The sequence below is a fragment of the Bos indicus x Bos taurus genome, chromosome 14 (assembly GCF_003369695.1).
Source record: "Bos indicus x Bos taurus breed Angus x Brahman F1 hybrid chromosome 14, Bos_hybrid_MaternalHap_v2.0, whole genome shotgun sequence".
Lineage (NCBI taxonomy): Eukaryota > Metazoa > Chordata > Mammalia > Artiodactyla > Bovidae > Bos > Bos indicus x Bos taurus.
Window position 1 is genome coordinate 10456512 of NC_040089.1, and position 16089 is coordinate 10472600.

General features: G+C 42.8%; 1 protein-coding gene across 5 annotated transcripts in view; it reads left to right on the plus strand.

Moving 5' to 3' along the window:
• Positions 1 to 16089, plus strand: part of ASAP1 (ArfGAP with SH3 domain, ankyrin repeat and PH domain 1) — a 339676-nt gene that overhangs the window by 260394 nt on the left and 63193 nt on the right. For all 5 annotated transcript variants that reach the window (XM_027560830.1, XM_027560831.1, XM_027560826.1 and 2 more), the window contains 4 exons: positions 1471 to 1600; positions 3002 to 3087; positions 10671 to 10746; positions 12167 to 12253. In XM_027560830.1, the coding sequence (XP_027416631.1) occupies positions 1471 to 1600; positions 3002 to 3087; positions 10671 to 10746; positions 12167 to 12253 (379 nt within the window). The remainder of the gene's footprint in view (positions 1 to 1470; positions 1601 to 3001; positions 3088 to 10670; positions 10747 to 12166; positions 12254 to 16089) is intronic.

Consider the following 16089-nt stretch of genomic DNA (forward strand, 5'->3'; position numbering starts at 1 on the left):
AGAAGGGATAGGCTACCCACTCCAGTGTTCTTGGGCTTCCCTTGTGGCTCAGCTGGTGAAGAATCTGCCTGCAATGCAGGAGACTGGGGTTCTAACCCTGGGTTGGGAAGATCCCCTGGAGAGGTACATGATGGAAGAGTTGCTTAGGTATGCCAGACACTGGGGTATTACAGTGAATCTCAGCCCAGTTTGTAAGTTTTTCGTTGAGTTGATGGCTCAGTTTTTCTACTGTGTTGTATGTTGGCAAAGATATTGGCTTTCTTGGGGTTTGATTTCCCACCACCGCAATTTAAAAGAAAACTCAAAGGCTAGGTCAGTCTTTGCTTTCACAACTATAAATGATAGGCTCTCTTTAGTGAGAACTTTAATGTCGCTTGTGAGTGAATGTGGGGAAAAAAATTTTGGTGAGAGATAATACTGGTGAATATTAAGTTTTACTGGTTGAGGTATATAGCATTTTTTTTTTAAACCGTGTGTCCAGTTGAATGAATCCTGCAATGCAGGAGGCCCAGGTTTGATTCCTGAATCGGGAAGATTCCCTGGAGAAGGAAATGGCAACCCACTCCAGTATTTTTGCCTGGAGAATCCCAGGGACAGAGGAGCCTGGCAGGCTACAATCCATTGGGTCACAAGAGTCAGACGTGACTTAGCGACTAAACCACCACCAGTTGAATGAAAACTGAAATGAAGCAGTCATTAAGAAAGTCTGAGTTAGAAAAAAAAAATTAGAAGTCGGCTTTCAGATTAAATGGATTTTTGGAAAAAGAGCTGTGGCCATTGGTATCGATACCAAAATATTATCTGCTGTAGCCAAGCATCCCCCTCAGGTACTCTTGGTTTAATGTGCTTTCTCTGTGCTTATTTCCTTGGCTCTCTCCTGGCCCTCTCCCAACTGAAGAACATTTTCACAGCATTCCAAAGAAGAGATTTGGATTTCTCCTAAATCTTGACTGTGTACAATCCATTGACAGGTGGTTAAATAACTAAAACATCATTAGAGAGTGAAAAACAACCTATGTTTAGAGAAGTATTGAATATTACCTTTGGCTAACTTTTGTGCATGCCTCCAAAGACCCATTATATACTCTTGAAATAACTCTCAAGTCTTATAGTCTATTAATAATCAAGATATGCCTGAGGCCTCCAACCTCCTGATTTCTTTTGCATCATGTAAAGTGCTTTACTGCAGAAAAAGTAGACTGTCACAGTGACTTGCTGCCAACCAGCATGGAAGAGAACTTACATGAACCCTCTCAAGGGTGAGATCAAAGTTAAAATGTAGGCAGTGTCCTCGGAAATCCATACAATGTGTTGACTCTTCTTTGAACTTAAGATTTTCAACTTTTGATCGATGCTGTCCGTTTAAGAGTCCCTGCCTCTTCCAGTAATGAAGAAAGAGTCAATGGCTGTCCTTAAGGACAGGAGTGTGGTTTTCTGGTTTTTAAATGCTGGCGTCTGCTTCGGTTACAGTACCAAAATTGAGAAGGAGAAGAGGGAGCACGCCAAGCAGCACGGGATGATCCGCACGGAGATCACCGGCGCCGAGATCGCGGAGGAAATGGAAAAGGAGCGGCGCCTCTTCCAGCTCCAGATGTGCGAGGTAAGGAGGGCTGAGCGCGCCCTGCACCTCGGGTGCGGTTCCCGCTCGCCTTTCCTGCTGGTCAGCCGTCCTTATGCTTAAGCGCGGGCTGTGGTTTGATGATCACAGGAGGGGACTGTTTCTCAAGGACTCTCTAATCTCCACTTTTCTCCAAGCCTTTTGGGATCCGCCGTCTCACTGTTGTCTCATATTTTGAGCCCGGGTCCTAGGGGGCTCTTTAAGCCAAAACGGGATTCTTTGGTGAGAACTTTAATATTGCTTGTGAGTGAGTGTGGAAAAAAAAAAAACAAAACAAAAAACGGGGTGAGAGGTAACACTGGTGAATATTAAGTTTAACTAGTACAGGTTGTACAGCATGGTGTTTTGTTTTGTTTTGTTTTTAACCCTGTGTCCAGTTTGAATGGAAACTGAAATGAAGTAGTCTTAGGAAAGTCTGAATTCGTGGGGGGGAAATGCAATGAAAAGCATGTTACCGTAGATGTAGAGCAGTGGTTCTCAAACTGGGTTCCCATTGAACACTGGCATTCCTTGACCTAGAGACCAACTCATTCTGATACTGAGTAATGGAATTTTTTTTTTTTTTTTGGCAGTTTTCAGAAAATATTAAAGTAGATAGAATTTTCTCAGTTTCAAGTTTTTCTTCCTTAATTTTTTTTTTTTTTTAAATTTCTGTTCTGACCCCCCTCATCAGCCTTCAGCTCCTTCTGGGAGCTTATCTGTTCATGAGCACTTTCACACCATAAACAAGTGAGCAAGAAGCAAACAACATCAACAGAAAATCTTGGCCAGTTGTGAAAGTCAGAGCCAGTCATGTTTAGCGCATAGATGGCAACCCACTCCTGTGTTCTTGCCTGGAGAATCCCATGGACACAGGAGTCTGGCGGGCCGTCATGGTCCATGGGGCCGCAGAGAGTCAGACACGACTGAAGCGACTCAGCAACCAAGGGCATTATTATTTTTTTTTCCTTTCCCTTTTTAGTACCTAAAGTACTTTCCAATTTACCTCTTTGGTCTGAATGTTTGAGTGTCTTACAGCAGTTTCCTTAAGGAGAATGCCGTTTGTCCTTCAGTCCGTCTTTCAGGTTTTGTCCACGTGAACAATGAGTTTGAGATCCACTAACCGGGGTGGGGGGTGGGATAATCCATTATTCCAGACTGTTTTGCTGTGTTTGGTTTCCGCCTGTCTAGTGAACTAGTCTTAAGCATTTATAAAATGCTACCACGCTAATCAGTTTGTGTTGCACACTTGTGCCTGTTGGATCAGCATTCCCTAAGTCAGCTCACACTGTCTGGCTGCAGCCTCGCCTCCTGCAGACTCACAATCAGTGATCTGGCAACCAAACCCATGCCAGAGAGCCTTCTCTGTAATGACCCATGTCCAATTCTGTTTTATTTCCACAGTATCTCATTAAAGTTAATGAAATCAAGACCAAAAAGGGTGTGGATCTGCTGCAGAACCTGATCAAGTATTATCACGCACAGTGCAAGTAAGTGGACTCTTGCAGCCGTAATCATCAGCCCACATAAGGCTCCGTCGCGTGGTCAGCTTGCTTCTTCTTTCTTTTCTGGCCTTCATTTTTCCCTGTGCATGGTTGTTATCGTGACCTTCTATGGCCAGATGCTGAGAAATGGTTTTGTCTTCCGCCTTCCGTGTTTTCTGTAAATCAGTCACTCAAATTAAGGGCAATTGTTCGGCCTCTCTAAATGCCATCTTACAGATTCTGGCATTGGCCTTGACAGCCCGTGGAGCTGTCGTGACAAATGCACGGTGGCTGTGTCACTTTGTCACTAAAGAGGCCTTTCTAGTAACCTCCCTCCCCCACTTAACTTGGCATCTTACCTGTTACTGGGTCATTTGTACAACATATTCCTATGTGGGACTGTTTTTGTTTCATTTTTTACATCATCCAATCTAAGGGCTTCCCTAGTGGCTCAGACAGTAAAGCATCTGCCTGCAATGCAGGAGACCTGGGTTTGATCCCAGGGTTGGGGAAATCCCCTGGAGAAGAAAATAGCAACCCACTCCAGTATTCTTGCCTGGAAAATTCCACGGACGGACGAGCCTGGTGGGCTACAGTCCATGGGGTCGCAAAGAGTCGGACACGACTGAGCGACTTCATTTTTAAATTAAGTGAAACTGAATACGCTGGACGCTGGCGGTACTTGGTGTTCATACTTGAGTTCCTGTGTAGCTGCTGCTGTGTTTTGGGGAGACACAGTTGTCCACACGGGCCCCGCTGTGGCCTGTGGTGTGGGGCCACCCTTGTATTATGCTTGTGGTACCACGTTGGCTTCATCATGTCTCCTTTACTTTCTGGGTTAGCTTTCTTGGGTTTTATGGTAGAATTTCTGTCTGAAAATGTACCGATTACTATTCAAGTCTGTACTAAATCCGTGGAATTTAGAGAGAAATAGTGCATGGACATTCCAAAATGGCCCAGGCAGCTCTCATACTTACTTATATGTAGACTACATATAAACAGTAGTCTATAATTGGACTAAAAGTCATTAGTATTATACTAGATGAGATGCTGACTCTCCAAGAAGTTAAATTTTGTAATTTCCTTTGGTCATCTCTTGTATTCTTTTTTATAATATCATACCTAGGAAAACCTTTGTGTTCAATGGAAACATTCAAGGGAGGCAGCATTAACATGATGGGAAAAGCACCAGGCTTGAGTGGGGCAGATGGGGGACTTCAGATCCAGGTTCTGGTAACCATGTGATCCTTGTCAGGCACTTCCCTAAACCGCAGTATCCTCATCAGGTCAGGTGGGGTTAAGGTTCGCAGTAGACCCACCTCGGATCTTGGGAAGATGAGAGAATTAAGTGAGAAAATACATATGCCTGCTACACTGTGCCTGTTTGCTGCTCAGGTGATTCTAAGTGGAATTAAGAATCATTTTTATTATGCAGGATTGTTTCTGTTCAGGAAGATTTGTTATCAACTTGTTATTTACATAAATTCAATTTTACTCTTTTCCTCCTTTCAAAGTAAATTCTACCTTCTATGAAAGTTTCAGATATAAGAATAATACAGTGAAATGGACACAGTTCCATGTTTGTAAGATAATTTGACCTGCAGAAGCCTCATGTTGAAGACCCAGACTAACCCTTGCCTTCTTACCACAGCAGGGTGCTTAAGAAACTTTGAAATGTGTAGTGGTGCTCCCTGATTTTAGTTTAGGGGGAGTCTTTCATCTTTCATCAGTTTTAGTTTTCCTCAACACAGATCTTCCTTTGAAACTTGTGCAGAAATCAGTGAATCTCTCTGTCTTCTCAGTCACAATATTTGAGATGCTCCCTGGTAGTCCAGTGGTTAGGCTTTGGCGCTGTCTCTCAATTACAGCAATTGAGCAGCAAGTCTGATTTCACCTGATTTTAGAAATCTCTTTCGATCTCAAAAATCTGTAAGTCATGTAGAAGGATTTAACTTAAACAAACATGAGTTTTCCAAAAATAAGATGTTTTGTAAACTACAGATATATTAGCCTTTGTTGGTAAAGGTGAAAAGGAGAGCATCTTCCCTTGATTCTTGTATTTTTTTCCTTCCACAAATATTTATCAGTCTCCTAGCAGAAGCCAGGGACTTTGCTAGGTTATAGGATGCAGCGACGTAACAAGGCTTCCACCCTTGGGAGTTCATTGTGTGATGCAGGAAGTAAGTCAGGTCCATCAAGAATCATCACATGGCTGGAAAGTGACTGATAACACAGAGAATCAAGAGGAGGACAGACTTCTGGCTACAGAGACTGCTGAGGGCTCCTTGAAGGCGGTGGGGGGACTTGGACTTGGAGGAAGGCTGGCATTTGGACACTGGAGCCTGGTGGAAGCGTCTACCCCAGGGCGGAGAAAGATCAGCGGGAGGAAACCCTACACACTGAACACCTCCCTGCAGGGAGAGCGATTCAAAGCCATCCAGCAGTAGAACTGGGCTATGTTGTAATCCGACCCTGGCCACCCCAGGGGGAGCCTCACCGATGCCATTACAGCGAGAGACCAGTGGAGCTTTCTTTCGAGGACTCTTCCTCCTCCTTCCTAATTCAATCTCCCCAAACCCTTAACAGATGTAGAGTGGACCTGTAAAGCATTCTACTTAGACCTAAAAAGAGAAATTGCATATTCTGAGAACCTGATTCCGGTTCTCAAAATGATTTTTTTAACATAAAGTCAGGTGGAGCTCCAAAATGAATTTGCTCTGATAATCTCTCGTCGTAGTGCTTGTACCTGGCAGGCATGCAGCTGCTGCCGTGGAAAAATAAAGGGAGCAGAAAAGAACTCATGTCCCTCATTTCAGCTCGCCCACACCGATTACTCCTCACTTGCCAGCATGAACATTGTCAGTAACATGCAGTTTCCAAGACAAATGTATTATTCTACTGCTTAGCCACCCCTTAGCAGTGGCAAGTATCATTATGGTCTGCAGACTCAAGAGCACTTACGCACATTACTTTATCATCTTTCATCTTACAGATAATAACAGCTAGAATTTATCAAAAGCAATCAGGAAATTGTAGTTCAGAAAAGATCAGTAACTTGCCCAAAGGCACAGTCATTTATTTAATAGATGCTCAATTAATATGTGTCAAAACAGAAAAAAAGCACATGGACCCTCAGAAAAAAAATGGATTTTGAAGTTAAAAACTTGTGAGTGAAAGGATACTGTTAAGAAAGTGAGAAGACAACCCACAGAAGGGGAGAAAATATTTGCAAATTGTTTATCAGATAAGTGTCTAGTGTCCAGAATGTATAAAGAACTGTTACAACTCAATGACAAACAGAAAGCGCAGTTTAGAAATAGACCAAGAATTCAGATATCCAGTTCTCCAAAAAAGATACACAAATGGCCAGAAAGCCCATGATTAAATGCTCACTATCATTAGTCATTTGAGAAGAGCAAATCAGAACCCCAGTGTGATGCCTCACCACACTCAGTGGCCAGGACCATAATTAAAAGCAGCAGTGGCAAAGGGGTGTGGCTGCCAGTGCAACGGAGTAAGCCAGGGAGACGGGCTGCAGGACAGCACGTTCCAGAGATGACGTCCAAGCCAGACGTAAAAGGGCAGCCTCACTGAGCCACCAGGAGGGTCATCCGTGCCCAAGGGGGTTTCAGAAGCAAGTAGTCTTAGCTGAGACACCGAGAGAGGCTGCAGTGTTACTGGAACACCCAGCTAGCTGATTGCAAGAGATGACAGGCTATATTAGCCCAACTCCTTTTAGCCTGGGTTTGTTTTCGTATTGGTTCAGATTACTGAAAGAGGAAGAGTTGAGACATACAAGATTGACTTCTCAGCTTCCACTATGGCACTGTTCACTTGTGATGTGTTCAGTTAGACAGTTAGACACAAGTTCAGCCCAGGTTTAAGAAGTAGGGTGCAAACTCTATCATGTCATTTTTTTTTTCTATCATGTCATTTAAGGAACTCAGAGTAGATCTGAAAAAGATTTTGTATGTATAACTGCATTACTTTGCTGTATGCATGGAAGTAGCAATATTGCAAATCAACTGTACTTCAATTTTCTTAAAAAATTGTTACTTTAAGTGAAAGAAGCCAGATGCAAAAGATTACATATGATGTGATTGCATTTAAGTGAAATGTCCAGACAAGGCAAGTCCTTTGAGGCAGAAGGCAGATTGTTGTTTGTTAGGGGATAGAGGAAGATAGAAATTGGGGGTCACTGTTCACGGGTACAGTGTTCTTTTTGGAGTGATGGAAATGTTCTGGAATTAGGTAGTGGTTGCACAACAGTAACTATACACTTTAAAATGATTGTATCATTTTATGTTACATGAATTTTATCTTACTTTTTTTTAATGGGAAAAAAACCCCCAACAAAACAGAAACAAAGATTCTTGAAACTTAACAGTTGGAAGATGGCAGAGCCAACTCTTGAACCTAGGCCTCTCACTCAGAGCGCATGCTTTCAGTGTGCAGAAGTTCTGATTTGTAAGCCTGGAATTGGACGTCTGTATTTTTAAGAATCTCCGTGTGCAAATCCAGTCTACCACTCTCCACTGTCGCTTTGATCTGAACTGTCAAGATGTGTTTGCAGTTAATTAGTACTTACACTGCCCCTGTGCCTTCAAGTTTCTTAAATACCACAGGACACACAGAATAAATCTGGGAGAAAATGTCCCCATTACCTAGACAGCTGGGAATCAATACCTGACTTAAGCCAAACCTGAAGCCTGGAAATCAGGCTTTCCTAAGGGACTGGTGGTTGGATTGTGAGAGGGTGGTTTTTGAAAATTTTTGCTTTATAGTTTGTTTTATAGAACCGTACTATCTGCTATTCCAGGGAGTCCTAACTTAGGAAAATAATGCTCTGTGAATCTTTCAGCTTTTGGCCAAGCAATACCTCTTCCTAAGCCAAGCAATACATGTGATAAAGGAGTATCAGGGAGACCTTCTGCTCTCTCTTTCTTTTAAATTAAAAGGAAGAACAAAATATTTTCCTTCCCGGTCACTGCTTAGAGTGACTTAAGACAGAAACGAAGTACATGGCGACTCTCAGGATCAAGAAGGTTCCGAGCTGTTCTAAGGAAGATGTGTCTTGCCTGATGGATGGGTGACGGTGTTGGGCACTTCTGTGCTTTCTCCCAGCCTCTGGAGGTGTGTCTTAGCTCCTCAGTGTAAATGCAGGGGTCATTCCACCCATCAGTTGGCAGCTTACCTTTTTCTCACACCCAGTATCTTTAAAATGTGGTCATATTGCTTTCAAGCTACTTATTTAAAAAAAATGAACCAGTCCTGCTGTGTCCCTAAGGTCAGAAAAATGAAGAAGCCCATTTTGCTGGCCTGTGGCCATCATGCATTGAGCTGTTTCTCTGTACCTGGCAGTTTATCTTGGTGCTCATGAGGACTCTCCAGGGTCTATGCCATTCTGTTCATTTCCTGTATAAGGACATCAAGGCGCAGGGCTCTGGAGATTATGCTGTTATTCAGTGGGAGAGCAAAGATTTGGGCCCAGAGCAGCCTTGTGCTTTAATTACCTATGCTCCAGAGATGGGAAAACGGATACTCAAATCCAAACTCGGCACTTAATGACTCGATGACCCTAGACAACCCAGTTGACCTCTCTGAGCCTGTTTCTTTATCTGTCTTACAGGTTAATGATAATAATTACCTATTTTGTTAGATTGTAAAGAGACCTTTAAAAAGGGATATTTCATGAATTATGCATAATGGTGAGTGACTGGCACTGAGTACCCAATTACACATTAGCTGCCATTATTATTATTATTACATCATCACCTATTTTCCAAATTATTTCAGTAACTTACAGAGAAATTGGCCAAGGGACAAGTGGGATGTCACTCGGCAATTTCCGCTTCTGTAGGGAAAGCATCCACGTCCAGGGTGAGTGATGGGTCATCAGAGCTGACACTCGTGTTTCCCTCTCCAGCCAGCAGAACGCTGTCATCGGTAGTGGCTCATCCCATGCCCTTTGAAGTTCAGAAAGCGTCCACAGGTGGAGCTAAGCATGCTCGTGGTCAGCCAAGGGCAGTAACCCGCCCCAGGTTATTATACATGCGGTGAGGTTTGGAGCAAAATACCATACGCTTTTTACTCCTAAGGCCAGGCGTTTCCGCTGAAAGGGAACCAGGTCAGAGAGAGGGAAGAGGGGCACCGGGAGGCGGGGCCTCGGTGGAGGTTGCGGCTGTGAGCCCCAGCCAGCAGGCGGCCCCGTGGATCGTGGATGGGCGGGGGCTCAGGGGGCTCTGATGACCGCAGTGCTGGCCACCCGGTGTCACGAGGACTGTCGGGGGCTGCATTTGCGTTGTTCCCCTGTGGCCTCCACCCCCCGCCCCCAGCAGCTCCCCTACCCCCACCCGCACCCCCACTTCCCACCAAAAACCAGAAGTTGGCCCTAAAAGTAATCATCTGAGAGGGACTCAGCTCAGCCTCGTCCTCCTAGGCTGTGTTGATTCTTTGATTTTATTTTGCCCAAGTAATGTATGATCTTAAGAAAATATTTAGAAAATGGAGCTATTGGGGAAAAAATTGGGGCAGGGGAAGGGGACTCGTAATCTCCTTACTCAGAAATTTACTGGATTTACGTATGTGATTTGTTTGGTTTACAAACATTGGATCGTACTGTAGATTAAAATCATTCCTCCTTGTGTGGACTTTTCTTAGTCTAGTCATGTTCAGAAGAATTTAACTGTAGGCACATAAACCGCCTGGGTCTGTCTTCAGCCTTTTGACTGGTAGGGATTATCCCTCCTTCCAGCCCACCTTCACTGCTGGTAAAGAACTTCACATTTTTATCAGTACCATCTCAAACTGAAACCATCCCTCTTTCTCCATAAAAAATGTATGTTTTATAACATTCCTTGCAGGCTGTTCAGATCTCAGTTTGCTGCTTCTTCACCTGGAGCAGCACTGTCCAGTAGAACTTTCTTTAAATTTATTTTTAATTGAAAGATAATTGCTTTACGATATTATGTTGGTCTCTGCCATACTGAAGTGATGGAAGTGCTGATATTCTTTCCTGTCTCACCTGGTATACACCAGCCACACGTGATGACTGAGCACTTGAAATGTGGCTGGTGAGTCTTCATGAACTGAAAGCTTTCCGAATTCATTGGTACCACTGATTCGACAGCCTTTGTTTCAAAAATGTTGGGACACAGAGATCTTGGGAAACAGAACCCTTGCTGACTGTCCTCTGCCCTTTATTGCTGTCCTTAATGTCCAGTTCAGCTTCATTTACTCCACTGGTTTATGTGTCTGTCTCTTTTGAATTCAAATTTGGCACAACCATGAAGAAATGTACTTCGTATGAATGAGAGTGTTGGGACTATAGCTGTTGCTTGCAGTATCTGTGTGACAGCTGCTACCATAGGTCAAACGGTGCCTGTAACTTGGGCTCCCCTCGTAGCTCAGCCAGTAAAGAATCTTCCTGCCTATAATTTGTCAGTACATCTTTATAAAATACTGAAATTAGTTTTGTATAGATATATGGGTAGAGTAAATGTGTACCTATGGAAATTCAGATTTTTCAGGTAACTATGGTTCATATTGTTTTTTTAAAACCGCTGGTAAATCTCTGTTTTCCATTGTAGTTTCTTTCAAGATGGTTTGAAAACAGCTGATAAATTGAAACAGTACATTGAAAAGCTGGCTGCTGATTTGTATAATGTAAGTTCTTTATAAAATGCATACACTTTAACTTTGCTTTTGTGGGTAAATAACAGTAAATTTGTAATCTGTATTCTAAGAGTGCTAAAGAAAAGAAGACAGGGTGAAGTGATGTGTCAGCATAAACCTAAGGCCGATAAACTTGTTTTTCCCCTCCAGTTTAACTCAGAGACATCATCCCTGGTCAGATATTCCAGAGTATGTTTCTGGGACATAGGAAGAGCAGGGTAGGGCAGGGAGCAGGGGGATGGCCATTGGTTCTGAGTGGCTATCATCACACGAGTGCCCTTTCGTCAGCAGTTGCAGAAAGACAAAAAGAAATTTTTATCCTGGGACGAAAGCAGCTAAGTGATTGTCTCTGAATAAGCAGATATTTATGATTTTTTTTCTTGCTTGCTTGTTTTATATTTCCTCCCCTTTCTTTCCCCCTACTGTCTATGTTTTGCCTTTATAAGAAGAAAATCAAGAGGAAAACTTTTTTGAGAAAAAAACTAAATGCTTATGTAGAAATCTCAAATTTGTTCTTCATGAACCAGTTGGCAATGAATAATATTAAAAGTATATACGAGGACCTAATGTACAGCACATGGAACTCTACCCAGTGTTATGCGGCAGCCTGGATGGGAGGGGATTTTGGGGGAGAATGGATACTGGCATACGTATGGCTGAGTCCCTTTGTGTTCACCTGAAATTACCGCAGCATTGTGAATCGGCTGTACCCCAATACGAAATAAAAAGGAGAAAGTTTGGGGAGGGAAATGAACATTCACTTTCAAATTTAAAAAAGAAAGTATGTGTTTAGGAGTGTAACTGCATGTATTCAAATAAGGTTTTAGTGTTACAAATGATATTCTGATAGAACTTCAAAAATACACAGCTGTGAATTTTTTCTGATTTTTCTTGAATAAGCTAACATGGCTCAGGTTGCAGTTAAAATTCCAAGTAATTAGGAAAAGCAGCACCAAAGAAAAAGAAAAGAAGAAAGGAAAACAGCACCAGTCCCTTGCCCTCGTGTAAACTTTGTAAACTTTCGTCCATGCGTTAGCTCTGGGATTCCGGTCATTCTGAGGGTTGTCTTCTGGCCCATTCAGTCACATCATGGTATTTCCACCCTTTGAAAAACTCAAATGACTCAGTGTTACTTCTTACCTTTGTTTAAAATAGTCCTTCTGAGTTAATTGTCTAGCCTAGACATACTACGTAATAAGGAAGCATGTTGCATTATTCACTAATTTCCAACCTCACTGGTAGTTTAAGAAGAAGAGAAAATCATGCCTGTCAAAAATGAGACCATGCGAAGGACTTTAATAAGGAAATCAACTGTATAATTGTTTGATGAGTGGTATCTATTTGGATGAGTTAAACTCTGCTCATAAATGTATGAGAGATGGGTGATAGAAGAAATGTTTTTCTCTCATAGATCAAACAGACCCAGGACGAAGAAAAGAAACAGCTGACCGCACTCCGAGACCTAATAAAGTCCTCGCTCCAACTCGATCAGAAGGAAGTAGGTGGTCTCTGTGTTTCCAGCAGGGCTAACCTCTGAGTGGGGCCTTGTATCCTGATCTGCAGAACAAGCATAGGGAGGGCTTCCTGCCAGGGTGGTTATGGTGGTGGTGGGGATAGATGAGACCCAAGATACAGCTGTCATCTAAAACACAGTAGAAACAGCCTCTAAGTTCCCATTCCCTCCTTGTTAAAAAAAAAACAAAAAACGATGTGCCCAGTTCCATGACCAGGTTCGCCATCCTGGCTTAAAGAGGTGTGCTTCAGAAGAGCATCCCCCCAGGCTTTAAAGAGTAAGCATTGATGATCACACCCCCATTCCAGGCAGCTAAGAGGAACCTGTCTCATTCTACCAGAAAAATAGAGAACTTATTTTGATGCAGAGCTTTTGTCCCCAACAGTTAGAAAAATTAATGTGAGGTTGTCCTTGCGGGCTGAAACAGAGTATACAGTGAATGGTTAAGTGTTAAATGAATGCAATACACATCCTTAATTACTAGTCTCATCTGTTCATTTGTTTGGTCAAGCATTTAATGAATACTTACCGTGTGCCAACAACTGTTCTAGGCACTGAACTTGGGTCCCTTCCATCAAGGAGCTCATTGCCTAGTAGGTAATAGTCAGCCGTGTGGACCAGCGATCAGACCTACAGCAGTATGGAGGCTGTAAGAGATTGGGAGGGGCCGTGCCAGAAAAGAGAAGAAGCCAGAAAGACTCAGGCGGAGTCCGCAGCCCACCTACAGCTTGGGGCAGGGTGGGTGGAGGAGTGAGACATGCTGCTTCTGAGGCAAAAACCCAGAAGTGGTTGTGGAGGACCTGGGGTGCAACTGAAGGGAAGGGACTTCATGTGAAGGGCACATGGAGTAGTGAGCACCATTCACCGCATGGGAGAACGTAGTGCTTATGTTATAAAATTACTATGGATTCAGTTTAAGTGCAATACTTAATCAAAATCACACAAAATACAGCACTTTTTTATAGTTTCAGTTCCTCCCTGTATTATCTCACAATTGCAAGCTGATTTTTGTTTGTTTAATTTTTGGCTGCACCGTGCATCATGTGGGAATCTTAGTTCCCCAACCAAGGACTGGACCCACCCTTCCTGCAGAGAAAGGCAGTCTTAACCACTGGACCACTGGGGGAAGTGTCCATCCCCCACCCCCGGTTTTTTTTTTAAATGTTGCAAACTAACCGTCTGTAAATTCCTAAAGTTTCCAAAAGGGGTTCAAGGAGTCCAAAACAGGAACAGAGCAACCCCCCTCAAGCATGCACCAGCACCATTAATCTTAAAGCAACCTTGAAGGTTCCCTTGACTGAATGACTGTCACCCTCTACCCTCCTGCCTCCTCAAATCCAGTTTTTATATAAATCCTGGGTGTTCACGCAGCGAGTGGAGCCTGTAGCCCTGCTCTGAGAACCTGCTGATCCCTGGGAGGAGGCACCAAGGGGCTGGGAGGCGTGTGGGCTCATACCCAGCTCATCCAGTCTCTGCAGCGTCTGCACCTGTGCTCTGAGGCCTCAGACCACGCTTATTGCTGGCCCTGGGAGAAGCTGTCTCCTGTAGCTTCTTCTTACTTTTCAGCCTAAGAGCCCTAGAAATACCCAGCTGGAGGGGTAAGAGCTAGGTCTCTGTCTGGGGAGAAAACGACACGGTTTTCAGCTGGCAGTTGTATACTAAGCACTTCCTACCTTTGTTTTGTCACACGGATTACCTCTTTCCTGTGCTTGGAAGCTTTCTTGGGAGAAAAAAGAAAAAAAGACTATTACAGTCCCTTTTTGTTTTGCATAAAGACTATTCTGCTCACACTAGTTAAACAGCATAGTTGCATCTAAGCCTCTCATACGCATGAGGAAATCCACATGGTTTATTTTAATTCCACCCCAAATTAATAAATAAGTTTTCTTTAACACCATGTCCAGAGTATTTTACAAGTAAAGTTGACTTTTCGTAACATGGCTGTCCCATTCTCATGGTGTTTATCATCTCCTATCACAATATATGTTTAGAAAGTAATGATTTTTAATGACTTGGTAAAAGACTGTCCACCAGAGAGTTCTTGCACTCCAGTTTGGGAAGAGTGGAAGGTAATCTAAAATAAGGACTTGAGAAATTAAAGTCACCCATCAGATCATTCAGCCTTCTCACCCCCACCGGCTTCAACCTGACTCCATTAAAGGAAGCTTCAAGAATTTGAACTCTAAATAGGATCTGTGGATTTTTGGTACACTCATTTTTTCCTTGTCACAATTCTTTATTGACTTTTGGCAAATGTTTCAGGAAATTAGTTAGGTTTTTATAATAGCCTAACTTTGTAAAGCTGAGCGCCGAAGAATTGATGCTTTTGAACTGTGGTGTTGGAGAAGACTCTTGAGAGTCCCTTGGACTGCAAGGAGATCCAACCAGTCCATTCTAAAGGAGATCAGCCCTGGGTGTTCTTTGGAAGGAATGATGCTAAAGCTGAAACTCCAGTACTTTGGCCACCTCATGTGAAGAGTTGACTCATTGGAAAAGACTCTGATGCTAGGAGGGATTGGGGGCAGGAGGAGAAGGGGACGACAGAGGATGAGATGGCCAGATGGCATCACCAACTCGATGGACGTGAGTTTGAGTGAACTCCGGGAGTTGGTGATGGACAGGGAGGCCTGGCGTGCTGCGATTCATGGGGTCGCAAATAGTCGGACATGACTGAGCATTGGACTGAACTGAACTGAACTTTGTAAAAGGACTGTTTGCCTCAATACTATTTTCAGGGTTGAAAATATTTGATTTTTAATGATGCTATTCATAAATTGTTCCCCAAACTCCACCTTTTTCTTTGAGTCTGTCTCAGTAACCCATCTTACTTTGCAAACTTTGTATTTTGCTCATCTCTCCTTTCACAGTATCTGGTACGTTGCCTGGCACCCCAAAACAACTAGTAAATATTTAGTAAGATGAAACAAAAGAACTCCTCTGCCCACTCCATTCATACCTTACATTAGAAATTTGAAGCTTCTCTAAATAGAGGTTTAGTTTTAAATTGGATGCCAGAAACAATTATAAGCCATTAAGTCAATGAGGGTGTAATTGCTCGCAGTTTTAGAGGATGTAAGATTCTGCTCCTTAGTAATGCATCTTATATGTTAATAAGGTTTTCTAATAAGAAAGTAAGCTAATTTGTACTGCTAATAGAGAATGGGAAATTGAACTAAAAAAGTACCACCATAGTTTCTCATTCTATAGTTTATATCTCTTCAGTCACATCATGGAATTTCTCCAAGGTTTTCTTTTTAAGTTTAGTTTTAAATTGCTTGCCTGAATGAGTTTCTCATTTGCATCTCTCTTTCCTCTGCACATATTGGTTCCCGTTCTGCTGTTAGAAGATTCAGAGCCTATTTGATGCCTTCAGTTGTGCTTTGTTTAGTTACTGTGTGTGTGAGACTCACTCAGTTGTGTCCGATTCTTTACGACCCCATGAACTGCAGCCTGCCAGGCTCCTGTGTCCATGAATTCTTCAGGCCAGAATACTGGAGTAGGTGGCCTTTCCTTTTTCCAGATTGTTTTGTTATTAAGTGTTAACAATTCTCCAAGATTTACTTTCTCGAAAGATAGAATCCTCTTTTTAGGATTCTAAAAAATTCTAAACAGGATTCAGAATCCTGGTTATCTGGAGTGCTATGCTGAACCATCATTTCTCAATATCATAATCATTTGTGTGACTTTCTTAGGTCATAAAACTCAGTACTTAGTTTAGGATTGTTGATGCTACTTCTGACTCATCACTTCCTTCCTGCTTGGTTTAATGAAACAGACTTCTGGGGTCAAAGCCTAGGCTTCAGCCACTTTATTCACCTTTA